The 16,067-nt window shown below is 41.3% G+C and overlaps 1 protein-coding gene across 2 annotated transcripts in view; it reads left to right on the forward strand.

The window, feature by feature from the left end:
* LOC117270147 (uncharacterized) overlaps positions 1 to 14,169 on the forward strand; it is a 150,973-nt gene extending 136,804 nt beyond the window's left edge. For both annotated transcript variants that reach the window (XM_033647638.2, XM_078162193.1), the window contains 9 exons: positions 3,278 to 3,331; positions 3,994 to 4,011; positions 4,318 to 4,371; positions 6,297 to 6,359; positions 6,494 to 6,659; positions 6,984 to 7,093; positions 8,040 to 8,120; positions 9,867 to 10,049; positions 10,232 to 14,169. In XM_033647638.2, coding sequence (XP_033503529.2) covers positions 3,278 to 3,331; positions 3,994 to 4,011; positions 4,318 to 4,371; positions 6,297 to 6,359; positions 6,494 to 6,659; positions 6,984 to 7,093; positions 8,040 to 8,120; positions 9,867 to 10,049; positions 10,232 to 10,381 — 879 coding nt within the window. In that variant the 3' untranslated portion in view covers positions 10,382 to 14,169. The remainder of the gene's footprint in view (positions 1 to 3,277; positions 3,332 to 3,993; positions 4,012 to 4,317; positions 4,372 to 6,296; positions 6,360 to 6,493; positions 6,660 to 6,983; positions 7,094 to 8,039; positions 8,121 to 9,866; positions 10,050 to 10,231) is intronic.
* Positions 14,170 to 16,067: the final 1,898 nt, after the last annotated feature.

The following is a 16,067-nucleotide window of genomic DNA, read 5'->3' on the forward strand; positions in this document are numbered from 1 at the left end:
AGGTAATATACAACAAAGCAGACAAGTGTAACGAAAATAAAATGTCTGGAGCAGAAGGTGAAGAGCTCGTCCCTTGAAACGAAACGAAATACAGTACAGGCCAAAAGTTTGGACACACCTTCTCATTCAATGCGTTTTCTTTATTTTCATGACTATTTACATTGTAGATTCTCACTGAAGGCATCAAAACTATGAATGAACACATGTGGAGTTATGTACTTAACAAAAAAAGGTGAAATAACTGAAAACATGTTTTATATTCTAGTTTCTTCAAAATAGCCACCCTTTGCTCTGATTACTGCTTTGCACACTCTTGGCATTCTCTCCATGAGCTTCAAGAGGTAGTCACCTGAAATGGTTTCCACTTCACAGGTGTGCCTTATCAGGGTTAATTAGTGGAATTTCTTGCTTTATCAATGGGGTTGGGACCATCAGTTGTGTTGTGCAGAAGTCAGGTTAATACACAGCCGACAGCCCTATTGGACAACTGTTAAAATTCATATTATGGCAAGAACCAATCAGCTAACTAAAGAAAAACGAGTGGCCATCATTACTTTAAGAAATGAAGGTCAGTCAGTCCGGAAAATTGCAAAAACTTTAAATGTGTCCCCAAGTGGAGTCGCAAAAACCATCAAGCGCTACAACGAAACTGGCACACATGAGGACCGACCCAGGAAAGGAAGACCAAGAGTCACCTCTGCTTCTGAGGATAAGTTCATCCGAGTCACCAGCCTCAGAAATCGCAAGTTAACAGCAGCTCAGATGAGAGACCAGATGAATGCCACACAGAGTTCTAGCAGCAGACCCATCTCTAGAACAACTGTTAAGAGGAGACTGCGCGAATCAGGCCTTCATGGTCAAATAGCTGCTAGGAAACCACTGCTAAGGAGAGGCAACAAGCAGAAGAGATTTGTTTGGGCCAAGAAACACAAGGAATGGACATTAGACCAGTGGAAATCTGTGCTTTGGTCTGATGAGTCCAAATTTGAGATCTTTGGTTCCAACCGCCGTGTCTTTGTGAGACGCAGAAAAGGTGAACGGATGGATTCCACATGCCTGGTTCCCACTGTGAAGCATGGAGGAGGAGGTGTGATGGTGTGGGGGTGTTTTGCTGGTGACACTGTTGGGGATTTATTCAAAATTGAAGGCACACTGAACCAGCATGGCTACCACAGCATCCTGCAGCGACATGCCATCCCATCCGGTTTGCGTTTAGTTGGACGATCATTTATTTTTCAACAGGACAATGACCCCAAACACACCTCCAGGCTGTGTAAGGGCTATTTGACCAAGAAGGAGAGTGATGGAGTGCTGCGGCAGATGACCTGGCCTCCACAGTCACCGGACCTGAACCCAATCGAGATGGTTTGGGGTGAGCTGGACCGCAGAGTGAAGGCAAAGGGGCCAACAAGTGCTAAACACCTCTGGGAACTCCTTCAAGACTGTTGGAAAACCATTTCAGGTGACTACCTCTTGAAGCTCATGGAGAGAATGCCAAGAGTGTGCAAAGCAGTAATCAGAGCAAAGGGTGGCTATTTTGAAGAAACTAGAATATAAAACATGTTTTCAGTTATTTCACCTTTTTTTGTTAAGTACATAACTCCACATGTGTTCATTCATAGTTTTGATGCCTTCAGTGAGAATCTACAATGTAAATAGTCATGAAAATAAAGAAAACGCATTGAATGAGAAGGTGTGTCCAAACTTTTGGCCTGTACTGTATTTCGGAATCAGAGAGTGAGACTTGTGTCTGAGCTGCAAAGCAATACGACTGACTTGTTCACCTATCTAAAAAAAAAAAAAAAAAAAAAAAAAACACTACAAACTGCAATACCATCAATTCATGAGGACCAAGAAGAATAATGTTCCAAACAAAACCTCACTGAATCCCCATCCTTGTCCACCGTCAACTCCAAATCCAGCAATGCTGTACAGCACGTCACTGTATCCATCCAGCCCCCAAAATGGACTGAAATAACCAATGCAATGACATTCTATTTAGCCAAAGATAGTGTCCAACAAACACTTTAATTAGTAATTTGCTTCTTGGAAATGGACTGAAGTCAGATGAAGAAAAACCTTATCTTGAGTCTTATTTTGATGCAGTGATTTGTACGTTAGCAGGAATGTGGCACAACCTAGAAGTAAAAGCAGTGTTTATTTCAGTATGAAAGTGCAATAAAAATATTTTGTCCCTAAAATTAGTGGATCCATCCATCCATTTTCATCCGCTTATCCGGGGCTGGGTTGTGGGGCCAGCAGGCCAAGCAAAGCACCCCAGACACCCCTCTCCCCAGCAACACTTTCCAGCTCCTCCCGGGGGACCCCAAGGTGTTCCCAGGCCAGATGAGATATGTAATCCCTCCAGTGTATTCTGGGTCTGCTCCGGGGCCTCCTACCACTGGGACGTGCCTGAAACACCTTCAGCGGGAGGCACCCAGGAGGCATCCTGATAAGATGCCCATACCACCTCAACTGATCCCTTTTGACGTGCCCTACGTCCCCAGCGGCCCTACTCCAGGCTCCCTCCAGATGTCCGAGCTCCTCACCCTATCTCTAAGGCTGAGCCCAGACACCCTTCAGAGGAAACTCATTTTGGCTGCTTGTGTTCGCGATCTCATTCTTTCAGTCACTACCCAGTGCTCATGACCATAGGTGAGGGTTGGGACGTAAATGGACCAGTACATCGAAAGCTGTGCCTTCCAGCTCAGCTCCTCTTCACAAATGACAGTCCGGCGCAGTGCCTGATTCATCTCACACTCCATTCTACCCTCACTCATGACCAATACCCTGAGACACTTGAACTCCCTCGCTTGAGGCAGTAACACTCTCCCAACCCAGAGGGGGAAATCCACTATTTTCCGGCAGAGAACCATGGCCTCAGATTTGGAGGTGCTGACTCTCAATCCTGACCGCTTCACACTTGGCTGAAAAACCACCCCAGTGCCTGCTGGAGGTCACGGTGTGATGAAGCCAATAGAACCACCTGCAAAAAGCAGAGATGCAATTCTGAGGACCTCAAACCGGACCTCTTCCTCCCCCCAGGTGCACCTCAAGATCCTGTCCATGAAAATCACAAACAACCCTGGTGGAGGCCAACACCCACTGAGACTGTGTTTGACTTTAAATCAGTGAATAATCAAGATCTGACTATCGATCAAAATAAGCGTTGTCATGATCATTTTAGCCATAATCATGCAGCCCTAATTTACATATGTTTTAATGATGTCTAGCTTTGACAAATGTGCACCTTCCTCTCTCTGTGTATCTCTTGTAGGGAAATATTGGTCTATCAGGACCGAGGGGAACACCGGGGATGCCAGGAATGCCTGTAAGTTTCATGTCAGAAATCAGGGTGACGTCTGAAATCTTTTACTTCACTTTGCAAGTAGTTTATGTAACATATTTTATTCATTGTGCTTTCTTTTGTTGCTGGCCCTTCAACTGGGTTTGTAACTGGCATTTTGTTTTTGAGTTTGGCTTTCATGTTGTTTATGTTGTTGCTTTGTTTTGTGGAAAGAACCTTCCAACTGTCTCTGAAACTCCCTTCAGATGTACAAAGTTTATTCAGGCTATACATGTTTTACTTGTTGTCTTGGATATTTTATAGTTTGAATTCAAGCAGTTCATCTGTCACTCAGATTTTTCTTTCTCCAGATTGTGTCTGAAAAATGGAGCGAGCACAAAACTGGAACGTGTGATGGAAATGTTATTGTTTTGTAAGATTAACTCATGCAGACTGTTATCTGTCAGCCAAATAATCTTTTCTTCAGCTGCCAGTCTGTTGAATCATTCACAGTTCACCAGCACATCATGATTGTGTTCAGCTCACTGTGTCTTGGGGGGGGGGGGATTCCATTGACTTTGGTGTCTGATAGGTTCTTAATGCAGCAGATAAAAGCACTCGGAAGCTCTCTGTCGATAAATGTACTTCACCGTGGAAAAAAATCGTACTAATGCCCTTTTCCTCCCCTGTTCTCTCCTCTGTTGCAGGGTTTGTTTGGATTAAAGGTATGATATCATCAACTCAAGCACTCTTGTCCTGACAGATCAAACTCTCCTCAGCTCTCACTCACCCTTATCTGAAGTGCTGAATGTCCCGCAGGGTTTTTAACATTAGGATCGCTTCGGTTGTGTGTTGATGGCACATATAATCATAAAGCTGTCACACTTTGGAGCTGGTGTTAGAATGTAATGAGATTTTCCAGCCATCTTTATTTCCATATCAATGTGTTTTTATAGTTAATGGTGGGGTATTGTTGTACAGAACAGCGCTGAATTGTATGTTGTGCTTATCACATTTTCTTTTCCCTGCAGGGTTTGAAAGGATACCAAGGTTTCCCTGGTGTGCCCGGCAGGAGGGGGCTTCCAGTGAGTTCACAGCAAACAAACTGTAAATAAGAGTTTGAGTGGTTGCAATGTGCTTATCATATTAATATAAAGCACATCCAAATTGTATAGATTTATACAAATGTGTATAGATTGACAATGCCTGATAAGCTCAATAAATATTAGATTAAGGCCTGAACATACTCGGGCGGAACGTGCGCAGAATGGACTCCGCGGAGGTCTGTGCGGACTCAAAGCAGACGTCCACAAGCCCTGTGCGCGCAAAGCTCAGATTTTACGACCGCACAGACTCCGCTCCAATCACAAGTGACTGCTCGGCATGTATTTTTCACATCACGGGGATTTTTCACGGACATTTTTACAGGAAACTACAACGCGGAAATGCGCTCGACTATGAAAGCCCGAATGACTGCGGACATTCCTCGTGGAGTCCGCTCCACTTCTAGTGTGCACGAGTATGTTCGGGCTGCATACTTTATGTTGTGTCTGACAATTGGATCTGTTTATTACTTGCCTGGGTTTACCTGAGTTCTTCTTCTTCAGCTCAAGGCGACCCAAATTGAAAAAGGCATATTTTTCCTCTTACTTGTAGTGCTATTTATCAGTCTAGATTGTTTTGGTGTGAGCAGCTGTAGAGATGTCTGCCTTCTCTCCAATAGAACTAGATGGCACTCAGCTTGTGGTGCTCAAAGCGCCAAAAAATTCATTTGAAAAACTCAACAGCAATGTCTCTTTCCAGAAATCATGACCTGGTTACTCAAGATAATCCACAGACATTGTTGTGAGCAGCTTCATGTAGGAACTGTTTTCTTTCTATCAAACTACACCCACCAACTATATAACAGTGCAGAAGGAAGAGTGCATCTACACTTGAGAGGCTCATGCTCATGACAGCACAAGATGTAAACGTTAATGGCGTCCTTCTCATCTGAGCTGAAATGTTAGCTAGTTCTGTGATGCTAGGTGAGCTAGCAGTGGATACAATTCAGTTCAATAAAAATCTCCCAAAGGAATGTCTGTGCCATAGAATGCTTCAGATTACAGTAACACTAAGTACAGTAACCGCAATTTTAACGATTCACAACCAGTAACAACCAGTGGGTTACCCGGGTCAGGGTTGCTCACTGGGCCCAGTTTTATAACAATAGTACATAAAATTTGTGGCAGAAAATAAAAATGTAAAAGAGTGTTTTCAAGGAGCTGCAGTGCCTCACAGAGTAACAATAGGAGTAAGATGGGCACAAGAGGGGCGTCGGTAGCGTAGTGGATAGTGCCAGCGCCCCATATACAAAGGCGATTCATCGCCGCCGCGGCGATCGCAGGTTCGACCCCGGCTTGCGACCCTCTCTGCATGTCATTCCCCCGCTTCCTCTCTCCCCATTTCACCCTGTCTCTGTCCATTAAAGGCAAAAAGGCCTGAAAAAAATAATCTTTAAAAAAAAAAAAGATAAATATAAGACTTACGAAAAATGAAATAAAATGGTAGAAAAAACAGACTGTGACTGCTAATCAATGTTATATTGAATCGGAAGTATCAACCAGAAGTTGTACATGCTTCCTTCTGTGTAATGATACAGTTGGCAGGTGTAGTTTGGTAGAAAGAAAATAATTCCCTTTCATGAAACTGCTCACAACAAGGTCTGTGGATTATCTTGAGTAACCTGGTCATGACTTACTTTGTTGAACACCACATTGTTTGATTTAGGAAAACTGTCAAAATGTGAAACAGCTTAAGAAATAAACCACTGTCATCGCATTGCCTCACCACTCAGTTGTTTGATGAATGTAAGATTTTTACAATTGGAGCATAGTGTGAGACTTTATTCACTTTATAGTTCTATCTCTTGTGGTGGATAACAACTGGATTCTTATATTGATATTTTTTTAGTGGTGTTGTAGTGTTTTGTAGTGTTGTACCCAACATATGCATCTTCCTTGTGTTTTAGGGTCCACCAGGGGTCCCAGGACCCCCAGGACAGTCACTGAACATGACACTAACTCAACTCAAGGCAAGTTGTTTGTGTCTTCAGTGTTGAAGTATTTTGTTAAATGTAGGGTTGGAATTTTATGTTATCATGTAAGCATTTAAAATGTGTTGTGACTGTACTACAATATTTTTTTTTTTTTCTCCCCCCCTGTCCAGGACCTGATGTATGTGTCCGATAAGCCCAACTACCCTCTGATCCAAACTCTGCTAGATTCTCTGCAACAGGAGCTCCGGCTGCTGGTGGATCCTCCTGACGGCAGCAAGGAGCATCCTGCCACCACCTGTCTGGAGCTCTGGCTCTGTCACCCTGAATACAGCAGCGGTAGGTTCCCAAAACAATGAAGTAACAGTGAATCCACATTGAATTATTTTGGGAATCACAAAGCTGGTTGGAGTTCTGGATGTTGTCCTTCCTGCATGTCTGCATCAGACAGGACATGCCGACAAAATACATTTTCCTGCTAACATTTATAATTTTAGCCACAGAAAAACTCAGTTTGATAATTTTAGATTGAACATAATAGTACAGTCCAGTACGGTAGAGTGGTTGTGTTCCTAGTGTTGCTCAGCTCCTTCTCTCCATGTGAAGCCCAACAATTCCATCCCTCATGGATCTCATTGAACTCTCACTAACCTTTCTCTGCAGGAATGTATTACATTGACCCCAACCAGGGCAGCACAGCGGACGCTCTGCTGGCCTACTGCAGCTTCTCTCCCACATCAAAACAGACCTGCCTTCATCCTCAAGACTCTCAGGTATAAAGGCATCACCTGAGAAAGGCCACAGGAAATTGCACCTCTGGATCAATGGCCTGCTCGCTATCTTCACTTATTCATGTTGTACAACCTGACTCGCAATTCGGTGAACTGTCAGTCTGCTCACACTTTGGTAGTGATGGCGTAGACTTGATTCCTACAGTGTCACTTGTGAAATTATTTGATTCACTGACTTTGTTGCTGAGATCAGCGATCTGGGACACACACACACACACATACACACACAGATTCTTTCACCCTACAGTTTCCAGGACTCACTACAAAATTTCCATAAATATGATTTCAGAGCATTATGATAAAACATATAAATTCTAGTGATTACAAAACATATAATGTTTTACATACAATTTTGTCCAGTGGGAAAGAGACTTTAGTCTCGCTTTAACATTGTGCCGTAACGTTGGTGAGTACTCTCTGTTTAAGAAGATTTAGATCTCAAGAGTCCATCCTGAGTAGATAAAGTAAAATTCGTCCTATTAATTACCCAGCAACACTAAACTTCATGCATGAAAAATGTTTCTTCCCTGTGGGAAGGAAGGGAGCAGTGCGTGGCTAATCAAGACAATACATTAATTCAAAGGACGATCAGGACACAGACGTTATTATTGTTGTTATTATTGTCCTTTTCTCTCCTGCGGTCTGCATCAAAACACAAAACGCACCTCTCACCTCTAATAGAATCAAAACTCCATAAAAAATTGACTCGCTCATCCAGAGAATAATATGAATTTGGTCTCAGGTAGCGTGAAGTGAATGCATAGCTCACCCAGGTAGCCACTTTATCTCTGGTTCCTACTTGAGCTGCATGCTAATCCAGAGTTCACCAGCCGCTGACTGAACAATGTTGACCTTCAGAAGTTTGTTACAAGACAGCCGGACTTACATTCAGGTGTGGAAATACGTGCCTTCTTTTCTCTGTCTGCAGTTTCCTATGAAAGCCTGGATGGAAGAATTTTCGGAAGAAGGATCTTTTGAGTGGCTTAGCAGGCTGGAGCAGGGCTTTCAGGTGAGTGACTCCTCTTGAAGGGACCAAAACTAAATGCTGGATCTCAAACAAAGACTTTAAAAATAATGCACATACTACAGTGATGTCATCTATTGGTTTGTGGACCACCATGACTCCCTCTGGAGTCAGGGGTGACCATAGTTGGGAGGAGAGGTCGGCACTGTGGTGGAGCGAGGGGTGGATTTGACTAAGGACACTATCAGCAGACAGCCTGTCACTCAAAGAAGCCCTGCCCTTAAGTATTCTTGTCTTTAAGCCTTAATAAAATGTAAACAGGTGAGTTATATAACAATTCACACCTGTACAGTTGTCATGAACAGGGATATGAGCTATAGAGAACAAAATAGTTTTTTGTACAAGGCTGTAAAGTCAGGCATTTTAACGTGGGGGTCTGTGGGGATTGACTGACTTCTGGAGCCAGGCTCAAATTACAATTTTTGGCACTTCCATGTTGGCTCCATTTTTCTGTCCTGGGGGTTGCCGCTTGATGTCAAATCACAGTTTAGTATATTCATTAAACCCTGTTAATTGATATTATTGGACACTTGGGGGCAGTGGAAATCCACAACAATCTGAAAAACCCGGACTCTTACATATTGAAACTATATGTTCACCATAAAACAATGAGCTAATGAGGCTAAAAGGCAGCAGGCGACACCTTTCACATTAAATAATACAAACAAAACTGGAGATACATGTCACAATAGAAAATATAATTTTCTACAATGATGTTCCTGTGTTGTTTTCTGTCACAAGATTAAGTGTTTGATTAATGAGACTTTGTTCATTTTAAGGTATGTTTGCTTTTACCGTTAAAAGTAACTGACATTTTCCAACCTGGAGTGTATTTTTCCGTGTTTTTGTGTCCAAGTGACTAATGGGAACAACAATTTTTGGAGTGGAACAGCTTGGGGCATGTGCATATCGACTGTGTACATCCACTAAAAGTGCTTGTTTTTGACACTGACAGGCTCAGATTGTTATTTTTGTTATTTTAAGTGTCTGACAACATTATGGAAACAATCCCTACAGAGATGGACCTTTTTGTTAACGAGTAAGATCCGTTTTGTTAACCAGAAACACCCATGAAATCACTGTCACCAAACCCACCAGACTCCATTTAAATGAAGATAAATTTTATCATCATAGAAAACTCTTCATGCAGAGTCAACAGAAACAAAATAAAAGTCACAAAACCTGTCTTAGTTTGTCTTTCTACTGCTTAAACATGCACCAACTCTGGTTTGGTTGAGATAAACCCTTAATTCACCCATTTAGATATGGAAATATGCTCTCTCTATACACACTAAAATTACAGTTTATTTAAATGGAGTCTGGTGGATTTGCTGATGGCAACTTCAGGGCTGTTTATGGTTAAAGAAAAGGGATCTTACTCTTAAACAAAGATGTCTGTCTCTGCAGAGATTCTGTCCATAATGTTGTCAGACACAATAATCTGAACTCATTAGTGGCAAAAACAAGCACTTTCAATGGACATAAAGTGATGATGCACAAATGCCCCATGTGATTACATCGTAGCCTGTTTCACCACTGCCAGCTGCTGCGCTCTCGCCCAATATGGGACCACTTTCAAACATTGTTGTTCCCATTAGTCACTTAAACACAAAAACACGAGAAAATAGGATCCAGGTTGGAAAACACTGCAATTATCCTTTAATATTGTCACCGTTTCTTCATGCCAGCTGACACTGTTAATACTTTACATTCTTATTCCTTTCTCACCAGTTTTACTATCCAGGTGCAAATGTGGTCCAGATGCGTTTTCTGAGGTTGCACAGCAGCACGGCCTTCCAGAACATGACCTACTCCTGCCACCCAGGACACAGACTGGGGCAGACAGACAGAGAAGTCAAATTCCTCACTGACACAAGGAAGCAAAGTTACCTCGGAGCACTGAAAGACTGCGTGGTAGGTGAAATGTCCCTTTTCATAGTGCCCTTGGGAGACTTAGGGAAGTACAGGTTATCCTGCTGCTGTTCTTTTGTTGAGACAAAACCTAACAAGTTATGCTAAAGTATTGTCACATGAAAACATAATGATTCCTGACTGTTAAATATATATGAATATATGTATTTTGTTTCCTGTGTCAGCCTGGAGAGGAGACCGTTTCTGGAGCCCGGGAATCTGTGTTTGAGTTTGAGGACCTCCATCTGCTTCCTCTGAGAGACATAGCAGTAATGGGAGGTGGAAACTTCACACACCAGTTTGGCTTCACTGTGGGGCCTGTGTGTTTCAGCTAGAGGTGCGAGAAAGCGGTGCCGTCCCAGAACACTCACAGATCCAGGACACAAACCTCTGTTCAAATCATGGACGCCCAGAGGACAACAGGAGCATCTCTTCCAGTTTCTGAAGATGTCACTTCCTTTTCCTCTTGTTTTGGGGGATCTCTCGTTGATCTCTCGAGTTGAGTGACTCCGTATTCATGAATTTGAGAGGACACAAGGCTTTTTTTTTTCCACGGAGAAGTCAATTTTGTTTACAGAGACGTTTATCTTGTATTGAATAATTTAAAAATGTATGTTTTTTTTAATCCTTTTATATACAATGTTTTTTTTTCTCTGTTTGATTTTTGTTATGTATTTTGGGCTTCTGTAATAGCCTGCTCATTGTGTATATAAAAGCCAGACTGTCCTTACTGACCTCTTAAAGGAATAATTCACCCACAAAATGATCATTTGTATATCAGTTGCTTATCCTGTGTTATGTCTAATTTGTGATGCAGACTTTGGTTTTCTCGCATCCCTTCACAGAGGAAGAATCCAAAAAAAGAGAACATTCTTGATGAATTGAAGTGAAAGGGGGCCGTGTTTAACAATAGTACAACTATATCAAAACATCTATTTACAGACTCTCACATGCATTATAAACCAGGTTTCATCAATCCAGTAATATGCTCAGTATTTCCCAAACACATGCATTTTTGCTAAAAACTTACTATTCAAAGCACTTGGGTAAGCATGTGTGTGAGACTGTTTATGGGCCATGTATGTGAAAGTGTTTTAAATAGTAAGGCTAAAGAGAAAATATGTGGAAAGTTGTGAGCGTACTAGTAGACTTGCTGAGCATTCCAATCCCCATACCACCATACTATATAGTATGCCAGAGAAAGATTTAGTATGTCCCGATACATAATATGTCAAATGCAGTCTGCCAAAAATTCCAGGTTTTTCTTCGACATCCAGTCCGATTTCACAGTATGCAAGCCAGCATGCTTTTCTGGCTATTCTGACCCACAGTCCTCTGCACAGAGATGTCACATCAACTGTCAAGAATCGCAATGATGGATGACAGCGCATTAAGCTGACTGATGATCAGTCAGTTAGTAATAATAGGAATATTAATTGCATATGTATGAAATAACAATGACAGAGAAATATATAACCTATGTCATTTTATTATGGTGAATATTTTAGACTCTACAGCGTGTGCAGTTATTGCTTTTTGCAGAATAACAGCATCAGAACTCTCTCTGGCGAGCTTGGTGAACGGCGTTTAGTTTTTGTCTCCATGGTATATGAGTAAGAGGATCAAAGTTCAGGGCGTAATATTATGAGGAGGTAATATGTCCTGATTGTGTTCAAACTGCTTGCAACAGTACGTACTTTTTAAGGGCAGCTGCAGTACCTATTAAATGTAAAAAGAAAAAATATGCAATTCAGAACGCACCCTTGGATTTCAAAAAAATACTTTTATTTCAGTGGAGTCTGGCTTTAAAGAGAGCAAGTTTCAGTTGTAGTACAGTTCCTCATCGGAAAGGTCTGTCTGTATGGGACGTACTCAGCATACGATTGGATAAATGAGACTTAGATTACACTGCATTGCTTGTGTGGGAGATACTTAACCTGACCTTTTGATATAGTTGTGCTGTTGTTAAACACGGCCCCCTTTTTACTCTAATTCATCAAGAATTTAGTCTGATTTTGGATTATCCATTGACCATGGAGATGTGAGAAAAATAAAGTTTCCTTTAAGTATTCACTGTAACACTGGTTGAATAATTGACATACAAATGATCATTTTGTGGGTGAAATATTCCTCTAACAATGTGTTCTGCATGGGGACACAGCTACTGTGGTCCCATTGGCCATATGTGACCAGGCCAGTAAACCTTCTCACTGTAAGTTTAGTACTGTAAGTGACCTCAGATGTGTCACTTTTCTCAAGGTGCTGGTCAAATTTTATTTTAAAGACCCAAAACAGTAGAGGGGGACAGTCATATTATGTTGTGTGTACTTGATGTCAACAGCAAGACCAAATTTCCTCAGTTTGTTAGAATACAAAACCTTGTTTATTGTTTTTTACAGTTTCATGTAATTGTATGTTTTTGGGTTTTTTACGTCTCAGGTATGATGCATTGATAATATACACATGGGCACTGATGCTGCTGTTGCCACAGTATGTTGGTCAGTTCTGTAGTTTAGCATTAAAGCAAGACTTTGTAGAGTGTTTAGGGGTAAATCTATGAAGACATCAAAACCAACATTGACAACAACTGTGTATTAATCCACAACTGAAAATAGTCCACAACGAATGGAGTATTTACTCCTGTTTGAGAAACGTTGGCTCAGTATAACAGTGCCCAGCTGTTTTAGGAAGGGACGGACTAGAGCATTGTTGGTTTTGCTCTTTTCATTCGATTTATTGACGATAAGAAAATGACAAGAACGCCAGCCTTATCCTTTCAAACTCCTGCACACTGTTGTCAAAAAGTGTTTCAGTCGTATAGCTTTATTAGGCTTCAGAACAAAAATTAGCTTCATAAAGATAATGGCAGACTGAAAAATGAGGTGAAACAAAATGGTGATTCAGTCTGATTATAAGGCAACTATTTTCCCTCGTTTATGACAAAAACATTGCCGCTGCTTTAATACACTTTGTGCTGACAGTGTTTGAGAGTTTACCGCATTGTCATGAGATTTCTTTCTGCTACATTAGACTTATTACTTTTTTAGCAATAGAAATGTCGAGTGTTTAAAGATATTCTCTCTCTTTCTATCAATCTCACGCAAACCAAAGACTGAAGCAGCCCGAGCTTTCATATCCACCTATTCTCTCTTACAACAATACTGTATTTCTTTCGCTGTACTGTAAAGATCATGCATAAGTTCGGCTGTAAAGCGCAAGAGTAGTACCCAGACCCTGCAGAGCTTCTGTTGGAGGAAAAAAAAGTGCCTATTACCAGCCAGTTAACATTGAGTAATTGCTGTCGACCTGACTTTCTGCTTCACTCAATCTGAGAAGTGCTTGGGTCCAGGGAAAAGAAGCAAGCCTTATACCTTCTCAGCTGAATCAGGATTTGGTGTTTATGTCCCAGAGTCGGTCAGCAGGGAGTGATGAGCGGTGCTGTGTGCGGTCTGCAGGGAGGAGAGGATTCATTCAAGTGAGAGTTTGTGCGAAGAGCGTAGCGTAGCGGCTCAGACAAAACAGCAGCTCTGCAGCTGGAAAACACCAAATCTTAATTTTCTTGTTTATACCAAACTCTCAGCTGTGGAGAATCTGAGGGCCTGGGAGTGTTTCACAGGGCTATAGCGGGCCACTGCTATTTAACAGGAAAGAAATGGACTTAAATGAATACTTCACCCACAAAATGATCATTTTGTATTTATTGAATTTGTAGACAAAAATCTGCATGCCTCCATAGTAAAAGGAGAATCAAAAATTTAGAAATTTCCCATAAAATTGTTGTTGTGACACAAGTTATTTTGTGGGTAAAGTATTTCTTCAGTCCTAATCTCAACCACATGAACTGGATAAACGTTTAAGCATTTCAGCCACGGGTTTGCAATTCTGGCCTGGTGTTTAATATTCATTGTTTTGTTTTGTTTTTTATATATCTAGATTGTCATATCATCATTCCATATGATTGCCTTAGCTGGCTGAGACTGATCATTGTTACTTTACTTGTTTTGTACAAATTATCATTTTTTTGGAAATATGAAATGACATGCTGGACATCTGTCTTGTGTGATCCTCCCTGATAGCTCATTCAGAGAATTGCATCAGCTGAATTAAAAAAATACATAACCAAGTCTTGACTCTGTGTCTTTAATCGTCTTTAGTTTTACAGTTATTTGGTCATAAATCAAAGTAGTTTGACCTGATGATGGCACTAGGTACAACATCATTATTATTTGTGCTGGATTGTCAGCAGGGGATCGCCAGTCACTATGATTCATCCTGTGGGGATCATATAAGTCTGTACAGTTTCATCTAAATCCATCCAGTTGTTCAGATATTTCAGTCTGGACCAAAGTTGTGGGCCGACTGGGTGATACTGACATTGCCATCTCTAGAGCCAGCATGATTTAAGGTAAGAGGTCCCATCATATATTGTTTGACACAAAGCCTGTAGTTACAACTTCGGAGGAACGGCTGTCACAGTTTGCTGCTCACCAAAAACTAATAGATTCAGAGAGGAAGTGTGCTGCATGGACATCTGCTGCTACTAGGGCATATTAGCACTGAATTTATTTGTTGTCTTTTAATGTCTGAAGCATTATTTTGTCAGACAAGTATGCAACAAACTCATAACAGATGGCACTGTACAAATGTGGGTTTATTCTCCAGTTAAAAGAAAGCGCTAGTCATTGGAATTTTTGCCATATATTGGGATGTTATTGCCAGCTACATGTCAGAAAAGAATACTTTAATGGCCTATGTTTACAACGATAAGTCTGGAGACATAAGGCTGACACAGGAACATTATCAGCAGAATTAATGTCTAATACATTTATGTACAGTGTATTTAAGTATATTTAGTTGGATGCTGTTAAAACTAACTGGCATAAATTACTAACCAGTTTGATCACTTAAGTCTGCCTTAAAAGGCAACCACTGTCACTGCTTCCATTTCTCCTGTCTTTCAAATGCAGAGCTATGAATCATCTATCCATCCTAAGTGCTAATATCGTAGGCAACTGGACTTGCTCGAGTGTTTTTTGAAGAAGCTTTGCCTCTCATCCAAGAAGCTTCTTCAGGTCTAACAGGCTGGTGTGGAGTTGCAGGCTTTAAACTCTGTGTAGAGTCGTCGAGGTCACATGTGAGTTGCTGACCCACCTGGCCATTGTGTGTGTCACTAGGGTTAGATGGGTCCAGGTGTGAATGAGTGTTGAATTGTCTGGGAAGGGATCCCAAGATTGCATTGTAGTTGGGTGGTAATTGGTGTCACAGGCCAGCTCCTCTGTTCAATGGTAGTCATTCCAGTTTGACGTAGATGGCTTATTTTATGCTTCTTTCAAACCAGCTGTCAACCAAACCATCCATCTATCCACAGTCACCCTGCCCATCCACTTATTGCTACCATATTTGCTACCTGAGCCAGGGATGGTAAAAACAAAAAGAATAGCAACTCAGGTACATCATTGTTAAAAGTTGCCTCTGGGCCTTTTCCACATGCCAACCCAGCTGTTGCCCCTTAACTTGCATTCAGCATGTTTATCACCTACCACAGAGCACAATGGGCCAGACAAACAACAAAACCAGAGCCATGAGGTTTCTGGAGCGCTATCAGCTGTGCCTCAGCGATTGCCTGCCCAGCAGTGGTGGAAGATATATTCAGATCCTTAACTTAAGTAAAAGCACTGATGCAACACTGTGGAAATACTCCACTGCAAGTAAGAGGCATGCATTCAAACCTTACATAGAGGTAAGTGTTATCAGCAAAAATAAAACTAAGCTACTCACTCTTTAGTAAAAAGTTCCTTGTCAGTGTTTTACTATGATATGCGATATTCCTTGATTAATAATATTACTGCTGCATTAGTGCATAGATGCATTTTACTGCTGTAGATGCTGAAGGCTGTGCTCATTTTAACTCAAGAGAAAATATCAATAATATAAGACAATATCCCAGTGATAAAATTTCACTTGATTAATTCCAGTAAATCGCTAATTGAGTCTTTTAGTCAGCTGAACATGCAAAAATGT

This window comes from Epinephelus lanceolatus, chromosome 19, assembly GCF_041903045.1.
Source record: "Epinephelus lanceolatus isolate andai-2023 chromosome 19, ASM4190304v1, whole genome shotgun sequence".
NCBI lineage: Eukaryota > Metazoa > Chordata > Actinopteri > Perciformes > Serranidae > Epinephelus > Epinephelus lanceolatus.